The 27,451-nt window shown below is 37.1% G+C and overlaps 1 protein-coding gene across 6 annotated transcripts in view; it reads left to right on the top strand.

Annotated features, from left to right (window-relative positions):
• Positions 1 to 27,451, top strand: part of LOC112305483 (probable E3 ubiquitin-protein ligase HERC4) — a 146,347-nt gene that overhangs the window by 72,095 nt on the left and 46,801 nt on the right. For 4 of the 6 annotated variants that reach the window (XM_024561210.3, XM_045196068.2, XM_053922699.1 and 1 more), the window contains 5 exons: positions 1,763 to 1,882; positions 17,434 to 17,457; positions 19,600 to 19,698; positions 23,335 to 23,502; positions 23,734 to 23,877. In XM_024561210.3, the coding sequence (XP_024416978.2) occupies positions 1,763 to 1,882; positions 17,434 to 17,457; positions 19,600 to 19,698; positions 23,335 to 23,502; positions 23,734 to 23,877 (555 nt within the window). Of the gene's footprint in view, positions 1 to 1,762; positions 1,883 to 17,433; positions 17,458 to 19,599; positions 19,699 to 23,334; positions 23,503 to 23,733; positions 23,878 to 27,451 lie in introns of those variants that run through there. The other 2 variants (XM_024561212.3, XM_045196067.2) reach the window with 2 other exon arrangements.

Genomic DNA, 27,451 nt, shown 5'->3' with positions numbered 1-27,451 from the left:
ATCATGACCTCTGCATTCTTCTTGTTTATTTTTAGATTTATTTAATTTTAGAGAGAGGGGATGGAAGGGAGAAAGAGAGGGGGAGAAACATATGTTCTGAGAGAGAAAAATCGATTGGTTGCCTCTCGAACACCCCCAACTGAGGACTTGGCCTGCAACCCAGGAATGTGCCCTGATTGGGAATGGAACTGAGCCACAGCAGTCAGGGCTACATTCTTTCTTATATCCAGAAACCTTGAATCTTTTAATTCCCAATTCAGTTCCCTATCACTAGCCTCTTTACTCATTCTTGAGTATACCTCACTCTGCCAGCAGAATAATTTGCATAAAATGTCACTGATTCTATCACTTGTTGACTTTAAAACCTTATATCCCCAAGTATCAGCTTTTGACACAGTAATGTTCTGCAACAAAACACACTGAAACTAATTGGCATACAGTAATAAGCATTTTCATTCCTACTGTAATGGGCCCTGCTTCAGCCTGAAAGTTGGCAGGGGATGGCTGATCTAGACAGGGTTTAGCTGGGCTTCGCTCCAGGCTACATTTTGGGTCCAGCTCTGATCCTTTTGCCTCTCATTCTCCTTGTACCATCAGTTTAGCTGAGGCAGGTGTATACAGATTTTTTCTCCTTTTGTTCATGCTGTTTTCTCTGCCAGGAGTGTTCTTCCTCACACCTTTTTGAAATCCTTTCCATTCACTTCACTGTCTTTAATTTTTATCATTTTATCCACTGAAGTATTGAAATACAAACTCTAATTTTTATTGCCCTATTTACAGAAACATCGAAATACAAATAAAATAGATACCTATGTGTCCTTCATTCCAGATTCAGCCATTGTTAACATGCTATCACATCTGCTTTATAAATGTGTGTATACTGTATCCTTTGAATCATTTGAAAGTAAAATCCAGATAAGTAAGCCCTTTAATACCTCAGAATTCATTTTCTTGGGCATTTTCCTACACAAAAATAATACTATTATTTTTCTCAAAGAAATTAACTGTGGTTCTGTAATATCTAACTATCTAGGCATATTCAGTTTTGTTCTGTTATACCAAATATGTTTTTTATATCACTGCTTTTTATAAAACCAGAATTTAGTCAGATTCATTTCTGCATTTGTTGAGTGTTGATAATTTCTTTCCAGTCTGTGAATGTAGTATATCTCTTATTTGCTTATTTCGTTATTTATCCTCAGTTGAGGACATGCTCATTGATTTTAGAGAGAGGGAATGGAGGAGAGAAAGAGGGAGGGGGAAACATCGATCAGTTACCCCTTGTGTGTGCCTCAACTGGAGACTGAACCCGCGACCTAGGTATGTGCCCTAGGTATGGATCAAACCTGGGAATCAGTTTACAGGACAGCACTCCAACCAACTGAGCCGTATTGGCCAGGAAGCATTAGCAGTTCTTACTGTTATTTAAGTCCCATCCCCGACCAGAAGTCCTTATCGTTTCTAGTTTATATATACTATATATATTTTAATAATACATATCTCATACTGTTTGGTGGTTATATAAATATTTTTCATTTTTACTGGGTTTTCAGGTACTGAATGCATATATCACATATTACCACTCTGTTTTCCATAGCATTTAACTAGTATACTGCATGTAGTAGGCACTCAGTAAATTATTTTTTATGGGAAGAGAAAATTAGCTTAAAAACCTCAAGCCTTTTTCTATTAAAACATTTTTCAGCTTGTCTCAAGTACTAGTTAAGTTTAATGTTAATGACACTTTTTTTTTTTTTTGTAGGTAAATGAGAAAACGGGGCAGATTATACAGTATGATAAATTTTATGTACATGAAGTACAAGAATTGATAGACATAAGGAATGATTATATCAATTGGGTTCAACAGCAGGCCTATGGAATGGTATGTTTCTTGCTGCATTTTCTGATTTCATCTTTATCATTTCTCCTAATATAAAAAAAATTGCTTGTTTTTGAAATTCTAAAGTTTTTTTAGAGCTTTAATACAGAGCTTATTACTGAAATAAAAATACATTGCAAAGGAGCAGCCACATGTTACGCATATTTATAAACATTCCAGTCTTATACCAAAGCCAAACCGAAAAGATAGATTACACTTTTCTAAGAAAAATGCAAATTTGACATGGATTTATAACCCTTATTTGTTTTCAGTGTGATTTCCTCTTAATTCTCTAATGTTGAGAATACTGGAGTCACTGGTCCTGGAAATCTAAGAATATACAGTGGTGAGTAAAAGTAGGTTTACAGTTGCTCGTATGGAAAAGGACTTGCAGGTTATGATGATTACAATAGCTTTATTAACTCAAAAGAATGTCAGTCACAATTATAAACCTACTTTTGCCTACCCCTGTATTACTATTGTGAGATCCCTGCCTCAGAACTACCAGAGGAGAGTTCTAGGACTATTGATTCTGTTTTATTTCCCCCTTTATGTGTTTAATTTTATTTCTGATTTCTTGATGTACATCCACATCTTTATATACTTCTTTCTATGTGGCTAAGTCTAATAACTGGACACTTAATGTCCCATGAAAATAATAGCATAGTTTTATAAAACTTGAATGAGGCATGCAAAATTCTAGAAATGGGTAAGCAGCTAGATATAGAACAGTCAGGTTTAATACTCTTGTTTGCTAACCATTGTAGTATACTTGAGGCCATCTGTTCCACCCCTTAAGCAGATCATTAAGGCATTATGTCTAGCAGTTGTAGAAGGGTAAGTACCTTTTATTGCTTGCTAGGCACCAGGGGCAAGCTCCCTAATAGTGTCTGGAATGTGTCTAGTAGGCACTAAAAAAGTCTTAAGTTTTCTAATGGCAGTGTGGTTAGTGCATGCTATTTTTAGGGTACTCTCAGCTATAGTTATCAGGTCACTTCTAGAATATCTTTTGCTTCCCTAGGTACTTGGGTCAGGATTGGGAGAGATTTGTTGATCCAGCCCTCACTCTCCCCCACCCCCTGCCCCGAATCACTGGGAATCCAGCTCAAGTTTATAGTTATTCTACAGATTTAGGTATATTCATTTGCTCATTCAACAAATATTATTGGGAATCCCATATGTAACAGGCATTTATTTAGGTATTGGAAATACAGTGATGAACCAGATAGTTAAAGGTCCTGTACTCATAGAATTTATAATCTATTGGGCAAGATGGGCAGTAGTCAAATAAAGCAAAAAGTATTAGTTAATAATATGTACTTTATAGAGAGAATTAAAATAAGAGAATTTAATAAAGACTGTATGATTTCATGCAATTGGGTAATCAGAAAAGTTTGTGTAATGAAGTATGTACCATAATCTAAATGTTAAGAAGCAGCTGTGTAAGATGAGAGTACAGAGAATTTCAGGAAAAATGAGCATCTAGTAAAACACCTTGGGTGAGAAAAAGCTTGACTTGTTTAAAGGATAGAAAGAGGCCAGTATGGCTAAAATACGGAGTGGGAAGACTACTGGGAAAGGACGAAAGAAGTGGGCAGGTACCAGATCATGGAGGTTCTCTAAATTAGGATCAGGAGCTTGGATTTTTTCTAAGGTGTTGTGATAAGCCAAGGGAGGATGGTAAGCAGTGGGGATTATAATGTTTTATATTTTTAAATCATCATTCTGTCAGTTCTATGGAGAATGGAGTGAGGAGAATAGATCAAAAATGAAAGAGGGGAGACTAGTTAGAAGATTGTTTTAGTCATTTAGGGGAAATAAAATGATTGGTTTGACTAGGATGGTGGTTGTGTAGATGAAAGAGAAGTAGACTTGGAATACCTCTTGGAAGTGAAAGGGACAAGAATTGCTGATCGATTGAAGACGAAATGAGGAAAGGAGAGAAATCAATAAAGGAGATTAACGAGTGGCGGGTAAGGCAGGAAAACTAGGAGAGAGTTGTGGAAACCGAAATTAAATGCAGGAGAAACTGTTGAATGCTATTAAGAAATAGGATAAAATCATAGAATTGTGCAATGAATTTGGTTACATGGAAGTTACTGGTAACATGGCTAAATGCTAGTCTAGGGTGAGTCATGCTTAAGGGAAATTTGGAGGTGAGGAAGAGAGAACAACAACCATAGGCAGTAGGAAATGGAGAAGCCAAAGAACTTAAATGTATGACCCATGGACAGGAACTAAGGGGAGGAATGCTGGAGGGAGGAGGGGTGCAGGGTGCAGGAGGATAAAGGGGGGAAAAATGGGACAATGTAATAGTATAATCAATGAAATATACTTTAAAGAAAAGTTCCACATTGAAAAGGAAGGAGTAAAAATAATGGAGTGGTAGCTGGAGTCCATAGACAATAGTTTTTTTGAAGTTGTATGTTATCTTCTTACAGACACAAGTTTTTGGACATAATACAGGGATTGGCAAAAGTAGGTTTACAGTTCCTATGAAAACTTACATACTACAAGCATTAATAATACAAGAATAAACTCTGTTTCGTGTACTCACAACTATAAACCTACTTTTGCCCACCCTCGTATTACAATGAAAAGGGGATTTAAATTATTTGCCATTGAAGAAAATCGATGCTTCATTAATGAATTTTGTTCAAGATTTTGCGTAGAAATCCTAACCACTACCTAGAGTAGTATAGGTCTTTGAGCAGTGTTTTTGAAACTGGAGTGATATATGGATGCCTTTTAAAGTAAAACAATTTCTTAAGAAGCCCTTTGTTCATTTACGCTATTTGTGACTATTTTGTTTAAATACATACAAACCCTAAACTAGTTCTAAACTCCTTCCTGATGCTTAGTGTTTAAAAGAAATATAACCATAACCAATTTATAGATTATATATAACACTACAAGTTTAAAAATAAATCTGATATTCAATATGGAGGAGATTATGTTCTGATGATCAGGAATCTCAGTTCACACCAAAATATGGTAAAGAAGCAGTGTAAAGTAAGTGTGCCAGGGTTTGAATTCTGTCTCAGCATTTTTCATTCTATGTTCTTGGGGAAGTGACATAATTCTTTTTCTGTAAATTAGAGATAATAGTATCTATCTTTTATAGTTATTGAGAAGATTAATTGATGTGATCTATTGAAAGTGCTTGCAGCAGTTCCTGGGGCATAGTTAAATATTGGTAAAATGGTGGTTATTATTGACTGTCTTGAAACATACTTTGTCAGTAGCCGCTGTTCTGAGGTGTCTGATAACTGTTCTCTTGCTGCCTTTCTCTGTATGAACTACAATGAAACATTTGCTTTTAGGATGAGATGTGATGCTCATTTGGCCTTCACTCATCAAGCACACTATGTATGAAATCCTAGATACAGAGGTCATGTTTGGTACTAGTTTGATTATAATCACAACCATTGCAACTCTTGGAGTTACATAGTAATACTGGTATTATAAATGGATTATTCTAGTTTTAGGTTTTTTAAATCAGTTTTTGACAAATTATTGCTATAAAAACCTAAAATTAAAAATTCTCCTGGAGCAGTCATAGAACACTAAGTATTAGTTAATAATACTAATAAGAATATATCCCCTAGGAACCTACAAGCCCAGTTTTAGAAACATTATCCTAGAGGGTCATATCCTCTTGGGTCACTGAATTAAATCAGATGTGCTTTGACATCTGAACTTCTATCTAGTGTATAGGTCATAGACCACTTGTATTCTTTGCACGTTAAGAGAATTTCCAGGCTAATGGGATTTGTTTTCTTCTGTTTTGTTTTTCTAAGTTAGCAGTAATCTTGTGCTAAGTGGAAAAGCTATGCTTTGATTGTTTGCTTTTAGGTTTTGCAGTCCTGTATCCAAATTCTTCTTGGTATGCAGCTTAGGTGTTATTAGATTAAATTTCTTGGGAGCTATTTCAGTGCTACTGTTTTCTGGTAAAGGAAGGCAGTTAGAGGACCACCTTTTTATGTCTTGGTTTTTCCTCTTTGCTTCTCCTTCTCTTCGGATCTATTATGTGGTTGCTGAACTTGAGAATTGCCCTCTGTTACCCTACTCTTTCAACTGTACGCCTTTTTTCATATCTATAGACACTGATATTAAATACGTGATTGTGACAGTTTCCAGTTGTTCCTTATTTTCTTTTTTTAGTGGGTTGAATATCCTATTTCACAAATCAGAATCCAGAACCCATATCCATACATGGGTTCCTCTAATCTGTCTCTGGGAATAGAAGGCTGACAGTGTACATTGAAGGTCTTTGTGCAGTTCTTAAATAGTTCATTAATTTTTATTATGACACAGCTTTTTTTGAGAGACTTCAAAGTACTTTCACATTTCATATTTACACTTAACTCTAAAGAGTTTTTTTCTGAGGCTTTTTAATAAAATTCATATTTGCATCATTAGCTTAATACTGAGTTGAACATTATGTTGACTCTATAAATAAAGTTTTAAAGAATCTATCCTAAAGGTCCTCACATGCTATTTTGTGATGATACAGAAGTGTGTATATGTATCCATATACACATAAACATGTGTGTATAGATAAACATACATGTGTATACCATTATTGAACAGAACTTACGATCTTGAAATAATTCCATTGCTTCAATGTGCAAGTTTAAAATATTCCTTGATAGAACATAATTACTGTGAATTATGACATAGATGTGTATAAATCTTATTTATACACACACACATACCTTTACATTGTTGTAAACAATGTAAGAACATTATTTTACCTTTTATTTTATTTGTCTTTATGCCATAATCTGTTGATATTTTTTTCCTTCCTTCGCCTTTTTTCCCCAGTTAAGGATTTTATGAATCTATCAGGCATACAGGTTCTTGATTCCTATCCATGAAACTCTAATTCTGTGAAGTTCTTTGCTTTCCATGTAATATCCTTTTGTACTAGTGAGACTTCTGACTACACCTCATCCCTTTCCATTTTCCCATTCTTTTTTCCCTAACTCTTTCCCTTTACATGTTTTCATTAAGTTTTGAGTTAATCCTCCTACTCCTGCTGGTTACTGTATAAGCATCTCTGTTTTAGTTTGTTTTACAAGACTCTGATCTTGATGTATGAAACTTTTTCATTTGGATTTGTTTTGCTTTTTATCTGTTTTTGTACCTCTGCAATAATCTCTTGGCAAAACAAAAGGACACAGAGGTTCTCTTTCTCCTCTTACCTTTTGCTATTTGATAATTTTTCTCTTACACTTTTTGAAGTATATTTTATTGATTATGTTATTATAATTGTCCCAATTTTTTCCCCTTTGTCCCCCTTCCACCTAGTATCCCCCTTCCCTCTAGCAGTCCCACCCCTTAGTTCATTTCCATGGGTCATTCATATAAGTTCTTTGGCTTCTCCATTTCCTATACTATTCTTAATACCCCCCTGTCTATTTTGTACCTACCAATTATGCTTCCTAAACTCTGTACCTTCCCCCTCATTCTCCTCCTTATCTCCCAACTGATAATCCTCTGAATGATCTCCATACCTATGATTCTGTTCCTGTTCTGGTTGTTTGCATGTGTGTGTGTGTGTGTGTATTTATTAGATTCAGTTGTTGATAGTTGTGAATTTGTTGCCTTTTTAATGTTCATAGTTTTGATATTTTTCTTAAATATCTTTAACATTTCTTGTAATAATGGCTTAGTGATGATGTACTGCTTTAGCTTTACCTTGTCTGGGAAGCACTTTATCTGTGCCTTTCCATTCTAAGTGATTGCTTTGCTGGATAGAGTAATCTAGGTTGTAGGTCCTTGCTTTTCATGACTTTGAATACTTCTTGCCAGTCCCTTCTTGCCTGCAAAGTTTCCTTTGAGAAATCAGCTGACAGTCAGGTACTCCTTTATAGGTAACTCTCTGCTTTTCTCTTGATGCTTTTAAGATTCTCTCTTTAGCCCTGACTGGTGTAGCTCAGTGGATTGAGCATGGGCTGAGAACCAAAGGGTCGCCAGTTCAATTCCTAGCCAGGGCACATGCCTGGGTTGCGGGCGAGGTCCCTAGTGGGGGCACGTGAGAGGCAACCACACATTGATATTTTTCTCCCTCTCTTTTTTTCCTCCCTTCCCCCCTCTCAAAAAATAAGTAAATAAATAAAATCTTTTAAAAAAAGTAAAAATTATCTCTTTATCTTTAACCTTTGGCATTTTAATTATGATGTGTCTTGGTGTGGTCCTCTTTGAGTCCAACTTGTTTGGGACTTTCTGTGCTTCCTGGACTTGTATGTCTATTTCCTTCACCAAATTAGGGAAGTTTTCTTTCATTTTTTTTTTCAAATAAGTTTTCAATTTCTTGCTCTTCCTGTTCTCCTTTTGGCATTGCTGTAATTCTGATGTTGGCTTTTTTGGAGATGTCCCAGAATTGTCTTATACTATCCTTGTTTTTTTGAACTCTTGTTTTGCTTTTTATCTGTTTTTGTACCTCTGCAATAATCTCTTGGCAAAACAAAAGGACACAGAGGTTCTCTTTCTCCTCTTACCTTTTGCTATTTGATAATTTTTCTCTTACACTTTTTGAAGTATATTTTATTCTGAAGTATATTTTATTATATTCTGGTTGAATATTTATTTTTTCCTTATGTTCCACATTGTTGATCTGAATCCTGGTTTCCTTCCCTTCACTGTTGGTTCCCTGTAGATTTTTCTTTATTTCACTTAGTGTAACCTTCATCTCTTCTTTTATGTTGTTGCTGTACTATGTTGATTTGAGCGTTCTGATCACCAGTGTTTTGAACTCTGCATCTGTTAGGTTGGCTATCTCCATTTCGTTTAGTTCTTTTTCTGGGGTTTTGTTCTGTTCTTTAATCTTGGCCATGTTTCTTTGTCTCCTCAATTTGTCAGCCTCCCTGTGTTTGTTTCTGTGTATTGGGTAGAGCTGCTTTGACTCCCTGTCTTAGTAGCATGGCCTGTTGTTGAAAAGTTACCTGTAAATTGTGTGGGGCAGAGCATTAGGTAATGCCAGGGTGGGCGATCCCTGTTCACTGCTTTGTGGCTCTGTGTGGGGTGAGGGTTCAGAGAGGGGACTTGCCTGGCTCCTGGAGGTTTGCCTGGTAGTCCCCCCTTTTCCAGTTACTTCACCCACTCGTATATGACTGCAGCCCTTCTAGCTGTTGCCCTGATGTTGAATCGCAGAGTGGGTGGGTTTGCATATATTTTAAGACCTGCTGGCCCTATAATTGGAGTTTCATGAAAATTGGGCAGTTTCTTCTGCTACCCCAACCCCACTGGTTTTTATAGCCAGAAGTTATGGGGATTTATCTTCCTGGTGCTGGAACCCTGGACTGTGTGGTCTGGCCTAGGGATGGGATCGCTTGCTCCCAAGGTGTCCCTCACGATTTTTATCCACTGCACATGAATGTGGAACCACCCATGCCCCTTCTGCCACCACTGCCTTGATGCACCACACTATGCCTCTCCGCCCGTTTCCACATCTCTGCCCCTCCTACCTGTCTGGATGAATGTGGTTTCTTTAAATCCTTAGTTGTCAGATTTCCATACAGTTCTATTTTCTGACAGTTCTGTGTGTTATTTGTTTTGAGATTTAGTTGTAATTCTTTTTGTGGTTGCATCAGGAGGTGAAGTGTGTCTACCTATGCCTCCATCTTGACCAGAATCTCTCATACTTTTTTTTTGTAAATATATTTTATTGATTATGCTATTATAGTTGTCCCATTTTCCCCCTTTCACTCCCCTCCGTCCTGCACACCCCCTCCCACCCACATTCCCCCCCTTTAGTTCATGTCCATGGGTCATACATGTAAGTTCTTTGGCTTCTACATTTCCTATACTATTTTTACCCTTCCCCTGTCTATTTTCTACCTACCATTTATGCTACGTATTCCCTGTACCTTTCCCCCCTCTCTTCCTCCGCCCACTCCCCTGTTGATAACCCTCCATGTGATCTCCATTTTTGTGATTCTGTTCCTGTTCTAGTTGTTTGCTTAGTTTGCTTTTGTTTTATTTTAGGTGTGGTTGTTAATAATAACTGAGTTTGCTGTCATTTTACTGTTCATAGTTTTGATCTTCTTTTTCTTAGATAAATCCCTTTACCATTTCATATAATAAGGGCTTGGTGATGATGAAATCCTTTAACTTGACCTTATCTGAGAAGCACTTTATCTGCCCTTCCATTCTAAATGCCACCTTTGCTGGATAGAGTAATCTTGGATGTAGGCCCTTGCCTTTCATGACTTTGAATACTTCTTTCCAGCCCCTTCTTGCCTGCAAGGTTTATTTTGAGAAATCAGCCGATAGCCTTATGGACACTCCTTTGTAGGTAACTGTCTCCTTTTCTCTTGCTGTTTTAAGATTCTGTCTTTATCTTTAACCTTGGGTAATGTACTTATGAAGTGCCTTGGTGTGTTCCTCCTTGGGTCCAGCTTCTTTGGGACTCTCTGAGTTTCCTGGACTTCCTGGAAGTCTATTTCCTTTACCAGATTGGGGAAGTTCTCCTTCATTGTGTTTTCAAATAAGTTTCCAATTTCTTGCTCTTCCTATTCTCCTTCTTCACCCTATGATTTGGATGTTGGAATGTTTAAAGATGTCCTGGAGGTCCCTAAGCCTCTCCCCATTTTTTTGAATTCTTGTTTCTTCATTCTTTTCTGGTTGGATGTTTCTTTCTTCCTTCTGGTCCACACCGTTGATTTGAGTTCCAGTTTCCTTCCCATCACTGTTGGTTCCCTGTACATTTTCCTTTGTTTCACTTAGCATAGCCTTCATTTTTTCATCTAATTTGTAACCAAATTCAGCCAATTCTGTGAGCATCCTGATTACCAGTGTTTTGAACCCTGCATCCTGATAGGTTGGCTATCTCTTCTTGGCTTAGTTGTATTTTTTCTGGAGCTTTGATCTGTTGTTCCATTTGGGCCATTTTTTTTTTTTTTTTGTCTTGGCGTGCTTGTTATGTAAAGGGGCGGAGCCTTAGGTGTCCACTAGGGCCAGGTAATGCTTGTAGCTGCAGGTGACGCTGTATATGGGGGGGAATCCGAGAGGGAGCAGTGGCGCTTCCTCTGTTCTCTGCCGGTTTTCAGTCACTCCCTCTGCTATCTACAATCAAATTGGGCCCTTCTGGTGCTGATTCCCAAGTGCGTGGGTTTGTGTACATTCTAGGACCCTGTGAGTCTCTCCAAGGCACTCTCCTGTGAGGCTGGGAGTTTCTCCTGCTGCCTCAACCTCCACAGGTGTTTTCAATCAGTGGTTTGAGGCTTTATTTCCCCGTGCTGGAACTCTGGGTTGTGTGGTTCGTTGCTGGGTCTACCAGCTCCTTCCTCGCTGCCAGCTGTAGCTTTGCCTGCCTCGTTCCACAATCCACCACCTTGCTGGGTCTGCTAGCCACCGCCTTGCCTTTTGTCCTCTCTGCCCAGTTGCCCATCTCTGCCCCTCCTACCGGTCTGGATGAATGTTTCTTATTTAACTCCTTGGTTGTTGGACTTTCATACAGTTTGATTTTCTGTCAGTTCTGGTTGTTTTTTGTTTTTAAATTGTTGTTGTCCTTCTTTTGGTTGTGTGAGGAGCTACAGTGTGTCTACCTGTGCCTCCATCTTGGCCGGAAGTCCCTCTCATACTTTATTGGTTCTGTACTCAATTGTACATTTCCTTACCTTCTTTTATTTTTTGCTCTTAAATTGTTTATAAAAATAACTTAGTGGTTATTACTAAACTCTGCTCTTTTTTATTTCCTTTCTTATACTTTGAGTTACTTATTATACATATCAGTATGTGTCTAGTAAAATATACTAACTTAGGATAAAATTTAGAAAGGTTTATACTGGGTCTGTGCCTGTTTGAATTATTATAAGATTCAAGTTAAGCATTTTTTAAAATGTGTGTTTGTTTATTTTAAGAGCTGTGTATACCTATGAAAGACTTTTCAGATATAGGTAGGTAAATTAAGATACTTGGTAAATGGGTTATCTTTTTTTAATAGTTTTTGATACATTTTTGTCATGTCTTATTTATTCAGTATTAACTGTGCTGTGCATCTAAGTCATAATGTGTTTGTTCTGTGGAGTTAAGTTGTACTTTATCTGTGGACAATGCTAGTTAGTAAATTGACATGTTCACCAGCAAACTAGGGCGATATCTGGGGAGACCAGCTTTGGGAAGATACATCAGTACTTGACTTCCTCAGTTTGAGTTTTCCTCATTGAATAAAAAGAAGAAATTAAAGTACATTTGTGCTCCCTTGCAGCTAAAATATTTCTCATAAAAGTTCATTGTTTTCAAGCTCCCAGTCATTTTTAATGGCATTAATATTTTTCAGACTCTTGGACTGATTCCTTATGCATTGGATTACCAAATCATATTTGTGTGTTTTTTCATTTCCTTTAAGATTTAAAAGTATCCTTTTATATCTGTTTAGCCACCAAGACCTTCCATATTTTTGAATTACTCCAATAACTTCATTATTCTTTCTTTGTACCATCTTGGAATAATCCTATATCACGCACTTAAATCATGATGACATCAGCAATGGTATGGGGTTTTGCCATAAGTAGCTGGTTGAAATTAAAATGTTCCACGGAGCTGCACATCATTTTTGTGTATAACCCACTGGAACCATTGTTAACCATTGGTGTTAAAAGCCTTGGTGAAGTCTGCTTTACATCATGAGACTTTTGGGCCTTTCTCACTCCATCTTCTAGAACATTGAATAACTAACTTTAGGCCTGCTTTGACTCAATTTCAGGGTCCTCACTCTAAAAACAGTGAAAAGTTAGTGCTTGATTATGTGGATTTGGAGCCAGTAGTCGGTCATGCATTGAATGATGTGTTGAATATTTATCAGTAGACCTATAGTTGATTTTACATGTTTTATATTCTTCTGTTCCAACCCCTCAGACCCCTTTGTTTTCCTTTTAAATTTTCCTTGGAAATACTACTTTAACTGACTTAAATTGGCAGCCAATATAACAACTACCTCGCACTTCTGTCTAAGATAATAACCCTTAATTGAAATTTCTAATAATGATTTTAATCTGGTTGTCCATTTGATGCCTCTCAGGTAAGTCATTTTGCTTAATATCTAATAGCCTGTCGTCTTTGCTCAAGTTTTCCACATGTCTCATTTTTCATGTTTCCTCCAATTCACATTTCTCTTCATGAACTTACGTTCTGCTTTGGTATGATTTAGTCACACTATAAATTCTAAAATAACCTTATCAACTTCTCCAGTACATAATGATATGCACAGCACCTTTTATTTATATGCAACAATAAAGAAGTAGTGCATATATATTAATCTTTTATTACTTAAGAATAAAATCCGTATCCTGAGATAAAACTACCTTGGTACCTGTTGTAATTATCCTCAGGCCTAGGTAGTCAAAAAATATTTAAAGGTGTTTCTTTGCTTATTTAGACATTCTTAGTAGTAATAGCACTTTAAAAATGTCTATACTACATAGTATATACTGTAAAAGGATTTCAAATATCCCTGTTAAATTGCTTGGAAATTAAACTGAGTGTAATCCAAAAGGCTTTATTTTTGCAGAACAACTTCCAGATACGTTCTTGTTAACACTGCCAGTAGGTACATCTATGTAGTGATAAGTTGATACTCTGAATTTTTTGAAAGAAACTATTACCAATAATTAACCTTCTTAGAATATTCATATTGTTGTATAGTCATATTTTGCATATGCTTATACTGCTTTGGCTTTATTTAGCACAATGTAGTGAGGGAACCCTAAGTCTTTGCTAATATTTTAAAGCCCTCAGTGATACCCCTCAAGGCATGTGAGAATTTAGCCAACTGCCAAGTTACAGAGAACAGTCCACACAAGACTGCCCTCACTTCTTTTTTTTTTTAAAATATATTTATTGATTATGCTATTACGGTTGTCCCATTTCCCCCCCCCCCCACTCCACTCCATCCTGCCCAACCCCTCCCTCCCACATTCCCCCCCTATAGTTCATGTCCATGGGTCATACTTATAAGTTCTTTGGCTTCTACATTTCCTACACTATTTTTACCCTCCCCCTGTCTATTTTCCACCTATCATCTATGCTACTTATTCTCTGTACCTTTCCCCCCCCTCCCCCTCCTACTCCTCTATTGACAACCCTCCATGTGATCTCCATCTCTGTGGTTCTGTTCCTGTTCTAGTTGTTTGCCTAGTTTGCTCTTGTTTTTGTTTTAGGTGTGGTCGTTAATAACTGTGAGTTTGCTGTCATTTTTACTGTTCCTATTTTTGATCTTCTTTTTCTTAGGTAACTCCCTTTAACATTTCATATAATAAGGGCTTGGTGATGATGAACTTCTTTAACTTGACCTTATCTGAGAAGCACTTTATCTTCCTTCCATTCTAAATGATAGTTTTGCTGGATACAGTAATCTTGGATGTAGGTCCTTGAGTTTAATCTTGGGTAATGTAATTATGATGTGCCTTGGTGTGTTCCTCCTTGGGTCCAGCTTCTTTGGGACTCTCTGAGCTTCCTGGACTTCCCGGAAGTCTATTTCCTTTGCCAGATGAGGGAAGTTCTCCTTCATTATTTGTTCAAATAAGTTATCAATTTTTTGTTCTTCCTCTTCTCCTTCTGGCACCCCTATAATTCGGATGTTGGAATGTTTCAAGATGTCCTGGAGGTTCCTAAGCCTCTCCTCATTTTTCCGAATTCTTGTTTCATTCTTTTCTGGTTGGATGTTTCTTTCTTCCTTCTGGTCCACACCATTGATTTGAATCCCATTTTCCTTCCCATCACTATTGGTTCCCTGTACATTTTCCTTTGTTTCTCTTAGCATAGGCTTCATTTTTTCATCTGGTTTTCGAACAGATTCAACCAATTCTGTGAGCATCTTGATAACCAGTGTTTTGAACTGTGCATCTGATAGGTTGGCTATCTCTTCCTCGCTTAGTTGTATTTTTTCTGGAGCTTTGAAGTGTTCTGTCATTTTGGCCTTTTTTTTTTTTTTTTTTTTTGTCTTGGCGCGTCTGTTACTTTAAGGGGCGGAGCCTTAGGTGTTGGGGGGGGTAAACACCTGGTTGCTGCTCTGTGATGATGTACGTGGGGGAGGGGCCAAGAGGGAGCAATGGCGCCCACTTCACTCTCCTCCGGATTTCAATCTTTCACTCTGATACCCACAATCAAACTGGGCCCCTCTGGTGCTGGTTCCTGAGTGGGTGGGCCTGTGCACACTCTAGGCCCCTGTGGGTCTCTCCAACGACCTCTCCTGTGAGGCTGGGAGTCTCTCCTGCTGCTGCCCCAACCCCCACGGGCACTTTCAATCAGAGGTTTGAGGATTTATTTCCCCGAGCTGGAGCCCTGGGTTGCACAGTCTGCTTCGCTCCCCGCCGTTCGTCCGGTTTATCTGTGGGCGAATGTGGTGCCCGGGAGAGCTACCCACTGCTCTGCCTGCCCCGCTCTCCGCCACTCTGAGTCCGGCCCTCTGGGTTTATCTGTGCAAATGTGGGGCCGCAGGGTCCGCTAGTGCTCGGACTGCCTGCCCTCTTTGTCCCACACTCCGCCAGTCTAGGTCCCGCCACAGCCACGCAAGTTCTCTCCACCCTGGTGCCTGTCTCCGCCCCTCCTACCGGTCTGGATGAATGTTTATTTTTTATTTTCTTGGTGTCGGACCCCCTTACCGTTCGATTTTCTGTCAGTTCTGGTTGTGCGAGGAGGCGCAGTGTGTCCACCTACGCCGCCATCTTGGTTCTCCGCCCTCACTTCTAATACCAATTGCAAGTAGGTATTAGAACCACTCTCATGTTCAATAATTTTCTGTAAGTCTTCACAGAACTCACTGAAAACTGTTATATGGATGTTCACAGTTTTATTACAGGGAAAGGATACAGATTAAAATCATCCATGCAAAGAAGTACGTAGGTAGAGTCTGGGAAAGGTACCAAAGGCAGAACTACTCTTTTCTTCTCTGTATGGTCATGGACAGGTTATTTTCCCAACATTTATGTATGACAGTACTCACAGTGTGGTTACAACCGTGGAAGCTCACCAGAGTCTTGGTTCTCAGAGGTTTTATTAAGGCTTGACCACATACTGCCCTTGCAGCTGACCGTTAGTCTCAAGCCCTTCTGCAGGCAGCACTGATAATCACATGGCCCAGAGCCCCCAGGTAAACAAAGACAATCCTATTAGGAGACATTCCAAACATCTGTACCTCCCTTGCCAGTAGTAGAGGTCAAAGTCAGACCTGTCTTCAGGTAAGATCCATTCTTCACTATGCAAACTACAGTCTGTAAATTTACAAACATTTTTGGAGATTCTAGCAAGACTTTTGAGTCTGTACCCTGAGCATATGTGCGAAAGCTTGTTACAATGAATTGTACATTTCTGTTCTATGAAGTGGTGAGCTTTCATGATAATTTCCATTATTATTGGTTTGGCCAAATAGTCCCCATGTTTTTTTTTCCATAAAATAAAAAACATATTTTTCATTTTCACCAATAAGTTTATTGATTTGGATATTCTGAGTATGTCAGCTGTCCCCCTCATGGTATATGTTGATCATTCTCAGTTAATTTGTTGATTTGATCTCTGCCACCTTCACCTGGTCTACCATACTGTGGGCCATCATCCAGCGTGAAACTTCCAGCACAAAACTTCGAAAACTACTTTTAACACATTTGATCAGTCACAGCACCTGTGGCACAAGTCTTTTTTTGTGTTTCAGTTGCGTTTTTACCTTTCTTGAAATAATAAAGCATAATATGCCAAAAAAGTTACTTATTTTCTTCCATCTTCAATAGAAATGGCTACACAAAACTCCACCAATTTTGACTTTTTTAATGACAGCAGTTATGACAGCCATCACAATACAATCTAACTGTTAAAACCGCTATCACAACACCATCTAACAGAATTGTTTTGAATGACGTTAACAACAACTAAGCACTACTAGCCATCCTACGAAAAAACTTTTTGGACAACCCAATTTTTCCTTCCTAAATATCTTTTTCTCCATTTCTTCTTTCTACTTATCAATCCTTTTGCCCTGTCCTGTACTTTCTATTTTAAGCCAATTTAGTGTTAAAGAACCCTTAATATAAGGTACCTAGGTTTTACTGGTTATTTCTGGAAAATAAAAACAACTTATCACTTACTTTCTCACTTTGTTTCCATATGACATTTTACTCTGCTAACCACTTTTCAAACATATTGTCAGGACTAACCAAGTGTTGAAGTTTCAGGACTATTTTCTCCACTTGCCAGGTAGAAAAACTGAGCCCTAAAGTGATTTCTTCAGGACCAAGTTAGGCTAGGATTAGTTACTCTATTTTACCTAAATTATTCATATTGGGTGCTCAGTCGCTGAAACCAAATTTATTATGTTCAAGCCTCAATAATTTTATGATCACAAGGTACCTGAAACAAAAGTGTTAAATTTATAGATATATAAGGTACATGTAGAAAGGGTAAGTTTTGTTGTAGGTGTATTTTGTTCTATTTCATTAATTCAGTATTATTCTGTAGCGAAATATATGAAATGCTACATTGAATAGAAATAGTTAAAGCTGGACACTAACACTGCTCTTTCCTCATTATTGTTACATCCTGCACTGCTGACTTAGGATGTCAATCATGGATTAACTGAGGTAAGTTCGGTGTCATAGTCTCGTTTTCTGAGTAAAGTATAGTTTGCTTTGTCTTAAGTGGTAGGAGAGCCATAGGTTCTTTGTGCAACTTTGAAACATATATGTAATTATTTATAAAAATGAATGTTTACAAATTTTCCTGTATAGCATCTCAGAGGAATTTTATGAATAAAATTAAAATCCCTGTTTTAATTTAACATTACACCTCTATCATTCATTTCAACAATATTTACCTAAAATTAGTTTCTGTTTTCCTAAAGTCTTCCAGCATAAAATTGAATGTATTTTCAGAATATTAGAAAACATACTTTTAAAATTTGACAGATGCATACAATAAGTCAGAAAATAGTTTATGTTAGAGAAGTAAAAGTCTTCAATTTTTAAAGATATAATTGATAAAATGGTCATAAAATTAAATAAATTTTTGGTATGATTATCTTCCTCACTTTGCATTACATAACCAGCAATCCTAAGCCTACTTTTCAACACTTAGGAATGTTAGTACTTCTTTTATACTTCTGTTATGGGCTGTTTTGTTCTTTTGCTTTCCTTTGCTTTTTTCCCACTTGAACCAATGAAGCATTTGGAGTTAGCTTTAAATTATAGGCCTAGAATTGTTTGTTTCCTTGTCCTCAGGTAAAATTATCAAATATAATTGTGGACTTTGCAAGGAGAACTTTAGAAATCACCTCAGTCTTTTGCGGTTTGAGAGTAGTGAAATGACTTTCCACCCTTAAGAGCTAGTTAGTGATACAAATACAGTTTGGTGGTAGAAACTGTCATGAAACATAGTGAAAAATAATTTACTGTAAGGTTAATATAATTCAGGTGTTGTCTTATATGTTGAGTACAAAGAGTTGCTATTCTGTACTAATTGGGCATTACTGTATTATTTCATTTTTGGTGGCCATAGTTTAGAGAGTTACACAAATTGAAATACATTTAAAAGAAGACAGTTATGATGGAGAAGAGCTGGGAACCATATTTTCAGAATGGCTGAGAAAATGGAGTATTTAGTGTAGAAAAAAAGACAATTTTTTGTCTTTTTTTTAGGGAGAGAGCACGAGGACTTCAAATGTTTAAACTATATATACTTCCCCACAGAGGCAAAATGAAAACTGAAATAAAAAAGAAAGTGATACACAGTGATATATTTAAAAAGTGCAGATTCAGACTAATTTAAAGAGCTTTTTAAGCATTTAAAAAGAACTGGTCTGTTTTGTGGTGTATTAAGTTTTCACTGGAAGCCTTGTAGCAGGGGTGCTGGGTCAGGGCTGGCACAAATATACGGCTTTGTTGGGTAGATGGTAGGAGTACATAATCCTCCTCCATCATCGATAATCGGTGACTGGCAGTTCATATTTCTTTCTATTTTTGTGCAAAATTCTTAGTAATTCATCACTGCATTACCTGCAAGGATAAGTAATTATAAGATGACTAATGTATGATATATGTAATAATCTCCCAATTTTAAAGGTTGACAATATAATAATACTAGTGGTGCTTAATTTTATATGTTAAATGAGCAGATTGTTGGGCTCATTAATGGTGGCACCCTAATGGTCTGCGGTAAATATCTGTTAAATGAATAAATAAGTAGATTGCTTTATCATTGGCTTCAGTTGCTAGAGTAACCCTAGCACATAAGAACTAAGTACTGTATTTAATTGGGGGTCCCTAACTTTAGAATAATTTGCAATCTACTTCACTGAAACTTGGAGTTAATATGTTAAGGAAAAGATACTTGCAATTTATGATTGTGTGGACTCTCAAGAATAATTCCTGCCTAATGTTGGGAATTGGGTTATTCCAATGCCCTGATTATCAGTAAAAATTCTATACAGGCATACCTCATTTTATTGCACTTTATTGTGCGTCATTGATATTTCATTTTTTACAAAGTGAAGGCAAGACCCTCTACCAGCAAAAATATAACTTGCTTTATTGCAGCGGTCTGAAACTGAGCCTGCAATATTTCTGAGGTATTCCTGTATTTGGAAATAAGCAGCATGTTTTACTTGTAATTACTGAACAACACACAATGAATAAACCAAGAATATGGTCAGCTTTACAGGAAGTGACAGTATAACTAAGAAATGTAATCACAAACCAATTTGTACTAACTTAATTTTTTATTTCCAGTTGGCAGATATCCCTGTTACGATCTGCACATACCCATTTGTATTTGACGCCCAAGCAAAAACAACTCTGTTACAAACAGATGCAGTCTTACAGATGCAGGTAAAATAGTGTATAATACTAATCTGATTTGAGAGTGGATTTTGGATGGTTTTTATGAAGTTTTTAAAAGCAGGTGTTTGAAATTTCCTTATAGTCAATAATCTTTGGGCCATTTTGTACCTGTGTGGTCTGTCTTTTGCAGAGTACCATTGGTACCTATAAAGAGGACTATTTGCATGTGACATGTATAATCTTATAAGGGCTACTTACATATATTTAAATGAAAATAGAATAATTTAGCCTTTTTTCATTATGTATCTAAAAATGGTATAAGCCTTTTTCATTAAGAAAATATGCAATCTTTATAAATAATTTCACTGGTTTACTTGGTTGAATGTTGGTTTGTTTCAAGTCTTGTTTCTTATGTATCCCCTGTTTATATACGTGGTAAAAGATGGAAGTGACTAGAAGTGAAATGATGTTAAAGTAGGATGCATTTGATCACTTATTAGGAGGAGGATTATGAAATGTCCTTAGAAAGTTCTAGTAAAAAATATTTTTCTAAGCTTGATTGCCTCTTCCTTATCCCTGTCATTTCTTCCCTAACTCCCTCTTTTATGTTAAGCATTCTTTTATTTATAATGAGGATTTTTAAAACTAGTTTACATTATGACTTTGAAGGACTACAGTAAGAGTGCTTTATCATTTCAGCCTCTAAGTAAAACAGTTTTTCAAGATGGAGGTGTAGGTAGATATACTTTGCCTCCTTGTACAACCAAAAGAAGGACAACAACAAATTTAAAAACAAAAAATAACCAGAACTACCAGAAAATCGAGCTCTCTGGAAGTCCGATAATAAAGGAGTTAATCATCCAGACTGGTGGGAGGGGAAGAGATGGGCAGCCAGGTCAGAGAGGACTAGGTGGGCAAGGCAGCGGCTGGTGGACCAGTGGTCCTACATTTCCTTTGGATAAACCGGGAGGAACAACTGGGGATCGAGACAGACAGAGCAACCCAGGGTTCCAGCATGGGGAAATAAAGCCGCAAAACCTCTGACTGTGAAAATATGGGAGTTGTGGCAGGAGGAGAAACTCCCAGCTTCACAGGAGAGTTCGTTGAAGAGACCCACAGGGTCCTAGAACGCACGCACACCCACACCCTGGGAATCAGCACCCAGGGAATCAGAAGGGCCCAATTTGCTTGTAGATAGCAGGGAAAGTGACTGAAAGCCAACCCAGAGCTAAGTAAGTGGCATTGTTACCCCTCAGACCCCTCCCCTACATACAACGCCACAACTCAATGACCTGGGTTGCCCTGCCCTGGCAAATACCTAAGGCTCTGCCTCTTACTATGTAACAGGTGCTCCAAGACAAAAAAAAATATGGCCCAAATGAAAGAAAAGATCAAAGCCCCAGAAAAAATAGAACTAAGCGATGAAGAGATAGCCAACCTATCAGATGCAAAGTTCAAAACACTGGTAATCAGGATGCTCACAGAAATGGTTGAGTATAGTCGCAAAATAGAGGAAAAAGTGAAGGCTGTGAAAACTGAAATAAAGGGAACCAGCAGCGACTGGAAGGAAACTGGGACTCAAATCAATGATTTGGAGCAGAAAGAAGAAATAAACATTCAATCACAATGAAAGGAAGAAACAGGAATTCAAAAAAATGAGGAGAGGCTTAGGAACCTCTGGGACAAATTTAAATGTTCCAACATCCAAATCATAGGGGTGCCAGAAGGAGAAGAGGAAGAGCAAGAAATTGGAAACTTATTTGAAAAAATAACGAAGAACTTCCCCATTATGGCAATGGAAATAGGCTTCCAGGAAGTCCAGGAAACTCAGAGAGTCCCAAAGAAAGTTAGATCCAAGGAAACACACACCAAGGCACATCATAATTATATTACCCAAGATTAAAGATAAGGAGACAATCTTCAAAGCAGCAGGAGAAAAGGAGACAGTTACCTACAAAGGAGTTCTCATGAGATTATCAGCTGATTTGTCAAAAGAAACCTTGCAGGCAAGAAGGGGCTGGAAAACAGTATTCAGTCTTGAAAGGCAAAGACCTACATCTGAGATTACTCTATCCAGCAAAGCTGTCATTTAGAATGGAAGGGCAGATAAAGTGCTTTCCAGATAAGGTCAAGTTAAAGGATTTCATCAATACCAAGCTCTTATTATATGAAATGTTAAAGGGACTTATCTAAGGAAAAGAAGATGATCAAAACTATGAACAGTAAAATGACAGCAAACTCCCAACTATCAACAACTGAACCTAAAAACAAAAACAAACAAACTGAGGAAACAACTAGAAAAGGAACAGAATCACATAAATGGAGATCACATGGAGGGTTATCAGTGTGGAGAGGGGGGTAAAAATGGGTGAAAAGGTACAGGGAATAAGAAGCGTAAATGGTAGGTACAAAATAGTCGGGAAGGTTAAGAGTAGTATGGGAAATGGAGAATCCAAAGAATTTATATGTACTAGCCATGGATGTGAACTTAGGTGGAGGAATGCTGGTGGGAGGGGGGCTGCAAGACAGGGGAGTAAAGAGGAGGAAAAAAAAAAAGGGATAACTGTAATAGTATAATCAATAAAATATATTTTTAAAAGTTTCTTGAGTTTTTCTGGTACAGAATATCTAACTAACATAGAGACTAAGGACTAAGAAAAGGAGGAGAGACCTTGGGCATTTAATATTCTAAAAATGCTTTATAAATTTAACTCCTTCCTCAAATGTTGATAGCTATTTTCATTCCTTTAAAATTAATGCATAGTTGATATTCTAAATCCCTCCAGATTTAAATAATAGGTACTAGGGGGTATTTTAGAGATGTACTTATTTCCGTTTTCATCAACAGAAAAAATTAAACATTTTTGTAGGGTTCTTAACTAACAATTCATACAACTTTTTTTGGCACCTTTTATTAAAAACAATAAGCTAATCACTTGGTGCATTTAATATAGGATATTCCATTTTAGAACAGGAACAGGGAAAACCATAGGAAAAGAAGAAAGGCTTTAAATGGTAAAAGCCAAATACTTGCTTTCTAAGCACATATGGTGATCAGCTCTACTAGATGAATTTCTCTAATACCTCTTTATTTAGACAGTCTGTTTCTTATTCTCTTTAGAGTTTCATTTTAATGCTGGTTTTATTTTTTACCTCACTCTCCATCCCAGTTCTCTTTTGAGAAACAGCAGTATTCAGATTTATCAGTATTACAGTTCCATGCTTGCTTTTTATTTTCACCTTCACCTGAGGATTGGGTGAAGAAGAGAGAGGAAGGGAGAGAGAGAAACATTGATTGATTTCCTCTCATACACGCCCTAACGGGGGACCAAACCCATAGTTTAGGTTTGTGCCCTGATTGGGGATCAATCCTGCAGCCTTTTGGTGCACAGGATGATGCTTCAACCAACTGAGCCACCCCGTCAGGGGTCCTTGCTTGCTTAATGGTATCATTCATTATATGTTGATATAAAAAATTCAAAAGGGTACTTTTTATGCTCTAAACACAGTTTATTAAGCTCTTTTACTATAGTAGATACTGTGTTAGCTGCTATATGAATTCATTAGTATAGGAATAATTATAGGGATTATAGGGTATCTAATTAATAGGTAGAGGTTGATTTATTTAGTCACAGTAGCTTCTTTGTAGCATTGCTATTAAAATTTTAATCTTTTCTTTTCTAGATGGCTATTGACCAGGCCCACAGACAGAATGTCTCCTCTCTTTTTCTCCCAGTTATTGAATCTGTGAATCCCTGCTTAATTCTAGTGGTACGTAGAGAAAATATTGTAGGAGATGCAATGGAAGTCCTTAGGAAAACAAAGAATATAGACTACAAAAAACCGCTCAAGGTAATTTGACTTTTTCTATTATGTAATTGGGACTTTTATTTTGAAAATATGTTTAAAGTTTTCCTGTTTGTTTTTTGTGTATCTTTGAAACTTAATAAAATTATGTACTTTAAAAATTAAAAAAAAAATTTAAATTAATTGCTGAGCATTTATTTGTAACCAGCATGTTATAAGGTCTCCAAAATGTAGTTTCATTTCTTTACATTCATTGTTTATATTATATTATCTTAGGTTATATTTGTTGGAGAAGATGCTGTTGATGCAGGAGGGGTGCGCAAAGAATTTTTCTTGCTCATCATGAGGGAATTATTGGATCCTAAATATGGCATGTTTAGGTATTATGAAGATTCCAGGCTGATTTGGTTTTCTGATAAGGTAAAAAGCCCAACTATCTTAATTACTTCTGTGTATATACCTATGTATCTATACCTATATGTATCAAGTTAACTCAGTAATTAAGAGTTATTACTGGATTCCTAACATCATTTGATTCAGAAATTGGCTGTATTGCAATTTGAAAAGTCACAAGCTTTGGGCTCAGAGTCATCAAAATACATTAATACTTACCACACATTTCAAACTAGCAAAATAAAATAAGTTAGGGAATGGCCAGCCTGAAAATGGTATTGACTTTTTCATCTACTGACTTAGATGTGAGGATTGAGTAATAATTACCAGATTAACTTTTCATCTGGGAAGAATTAATTTATCATTAGGGATTATTGATTTCTCTACCTTTATCACTTAGGGCAGTGGTAACTACTCAACAAACTACAGTCTATGACCTAAGTTCTTCCCAATACATGTTTTTTGTAAATAAGGTCATGTCCATTTATTTACCTATTATCCATGGCTGATTTCTAGCTACCAACTGCAGAGGCAGAGTTGAATAGTTACAACAGACACTCTATGGCCAAAAGAGTCTAAAATATTTATCATCTGTCCCTTTACAGAAAATGTTTGCTGACCCCTGATTTAGATACGATAAATGAAATGAATGGTTCAGTTTGTAGAACTTGAGTTGAAAGAAATTTGAATAGAATATTTACTATTAAATGTAATAATTACTATTAATATTCTTAATGCATTATTTATTCATTTGTGATATCAGCATTCATTGAAGATTGGTGCTTAGATTGGTGCGTAGCAGATTGGTTTGATTTTTGGTTTTGCTCCTGGATTTAAACATTTGATGTTTTTCAATTCATTGCAGTTATATCTTTATTGATGTTTACATTATCCCATCTTTGTCCAGGGAGAGCTCTTCTAGTTGGCACCTGAGTCCTTTGACACAATTTCTATACTCTTTATAGCTTCCGTACTTGGTATGATAAAATGTTCCAGACTTACACATTTACTGCCTATCAGTACCAACATTATGATAACTGAAAATAGTTATTGAAAATTGTTTTGCAGGGTTTTTGTCTATTGAATATACCCCCAGGAGAAATACGCAAACAGCAGTGTTTGGATATCACTTGAATTTTCTATATTCTATTGTTATACCACGAAGTGGATACACACTTAGGTTAACTTGTTTAATTTTAGTTTTGATTTTTAGGGATTATTTCTTTAAATCAATTTATTTTTATACTTACATAAAAATATTTACATAGTTCTAAAGTCAAATCTATAAAATAAAATATATAAGAAGTCTTAACTGCTGTCTCTACACCCTCCACCTTATTTTCCTCCTTCCTTCTACAGGTATCTTTTTAAAAGAAATATTATGGCTTAGCCTTTTAAAAAATAAATATAAATACATAATAGTATGTATATCAGTGTCAGTTTCCTGGTTTTGACCATATTTATTTAAGGTTTTATCATTGGGGAAACTGAATGAAGGGTACATGAGAAATCTCTGTATTTGTGCAATTTACAGTATTGTGAAAAAGAGATTGTGAAAGTTCTCTTAGAATCATTTTTACTTTACAATGGAATAAGATGCAAAGTCACTAGAGGGTTGGGATGAGAGAAGGAAAGGTGTTGAAAGTTAGAAGAGAAAGGAGAAGTGGTAAAATAATCACTTTAGGGAGCAGGGAAATAAGTTAACTGTGTAAATAAATATAGGATTAGCCTGGCAGCATCAGAGGACCATTTGTAACTTACATTCATGAATTTAAAATGAGACCAGTCAACGTGATTGTGTTTCTTTCTTTAGTCACGTTTTGCTGCAAAAGTAGAGATAAGGATGAAGCAGAGTTGATTTTAGTCAGGTTGGGGTTATAGCAAGTGAATATCAACAGGAAGGGCAAGGAAGTGATCATCTTGATGGATCATGGAATTTAAGCTTTGAAAGGGGGAAAGTGTGAGGACTTCCTTGATGGTGGTGAGTGGTGGGATCAGTGGATTGTAGCTGCTGGTGGAGTTGAGTTGTGGTATGTGTCAAATTATTAGGAGAAATGAGTTATAAAGTAAGAAGTGATGGTTAGATAGGGAGGGCTTGAGATTAGAGGGTTACAGTTGAATGTAATATGTAACTGTAGGAAGGGGTGTTTGCGATGTGATGGAAGACAGAATTGTTGAAAATAAGCAAGTCAAGAAACTGAGAGGCTAGTGTGTTGGATGCCCTTTTTGACTGGGTATTAAAATCAGAAGTAATGGCAGTAATAGTGGTACAGAAAGAAAGCATAAAATGATGCCAAAATCTGAGAGTGAGGGTACTGTGGAAGGTCTTAGGTGACTGCACGAGGTACAGTAGCAGGGGATGTGGTGAGTTGGCATGTGTTTCAGAGGACCTGGGTGTTTTAGAAGGCAAATAGAAGGAAGTCCAGAAGGAGTGAAGAGCCAGAAGACCTGCCTCTAGTTCCAATCTTATGAGAGGTTGGAAGAGAAAACAGACACCATGTCTGTGAGAGGGGAATAGGGTCCTAAGGAGGCAGTCTTGTTTGTTTAGAAAAAGGGGAAGGAAAATTGAAAGAAGCGTAGGATATGGAAAGTTTTCCAATTAACAGATTGTGAGTGCCAGAGCAAACAGTGAAAGGGTTTGGTGGAGCAAGGACAGTAAGATCATGTCAGGTTTTAAGGCCTATCCAGTGCCACATGGAAGTGGGATTAGGGATATCCTTTGAGTTCTGGGGCTTTTTGATAAAGAGGCATGTAAGACATGGTGGAATAGTCCTGATGGCCTTTGAGGTAGGTGTACAATCTGCTTAAATTATGGCCTCCTTCCTGGCACTGCTGTTTTAAAGCAGTTTGTAGTTATGTAGCTGTAGCATATAGTATTTGAGAGGGTACCCAAGATGGAGGCCTGTCCTGCTAGGAATACAAATTGTTCAGTGGGCCTTTGTTAAGTTCTGCAGAGGTAATGTTTTGAGACCAGGGGAGGGCAGTCTTCAACATGCATCTCTGGGATGAGACGTTTTCAGTTATATCTTGATCTGGTCAGTGGGAGCTCCACAGAGCTCTTTTGTATACATTTGACATGTCCCCATTGTTCTTTAATTTTTCTTTACATTTGGTACAATGAAATGTTCCAAGTTTATCTTGTGTTTTCTTCACCCTAGCCTTAGCATTAGCCTTTTCTCTTAGGAGCTGTGACTTCTCCCAGTGGAAAATGGTATTTAGGAATCAACTCTGGATGCTAGGTATAATTTTACTGCCAGGGAATCATTGCTTTCAGTTTCTCACAACAGACAGAAATAGGAACTTTGTGTGTGTGTGTGTGTGTGTGTGTGTATGTACACATGCATACCTGTCATGGTTTTCAACCTGCATGATTGTATCTATATATGTTGAAAGTCATGAGGTGTGTGTACTGTTATCTCTAATTCTATGCAAACACCACAGAGTTTACTCTAGCTTTTCTCCCTTTCCATTTTATGTGGCAAATTACCAATGGGAAACTTTATTAGCTGTCATCTTTAAGATATTTACTCAATATACCCTGCATGTAGCCAGTGTTCTGGCGCCACTGGCTAAAAATGCTAATCCCTGACAAGGGGAGGGA

Source organism: Desmodus rotundus, chromosome 4, assembly GCF_022682495.2.
Source record: "Desmodus rotundus isolate HL8 chromosome 4, HLdesRot8A.1, whole genome shotgun sequence".
NCBI classification, from domain to species: domain Eukaryota; kingdom Metazoa; phylum Chordata; class Mammalia; order Chiroptera; family Phyllostomidae; genus Desmodus; species Desmodus rotundus.
Note: the sequence above shows the minus strand (reverse complement) of the source record. Positions and strands in the feature narration are given on the sequence as shown.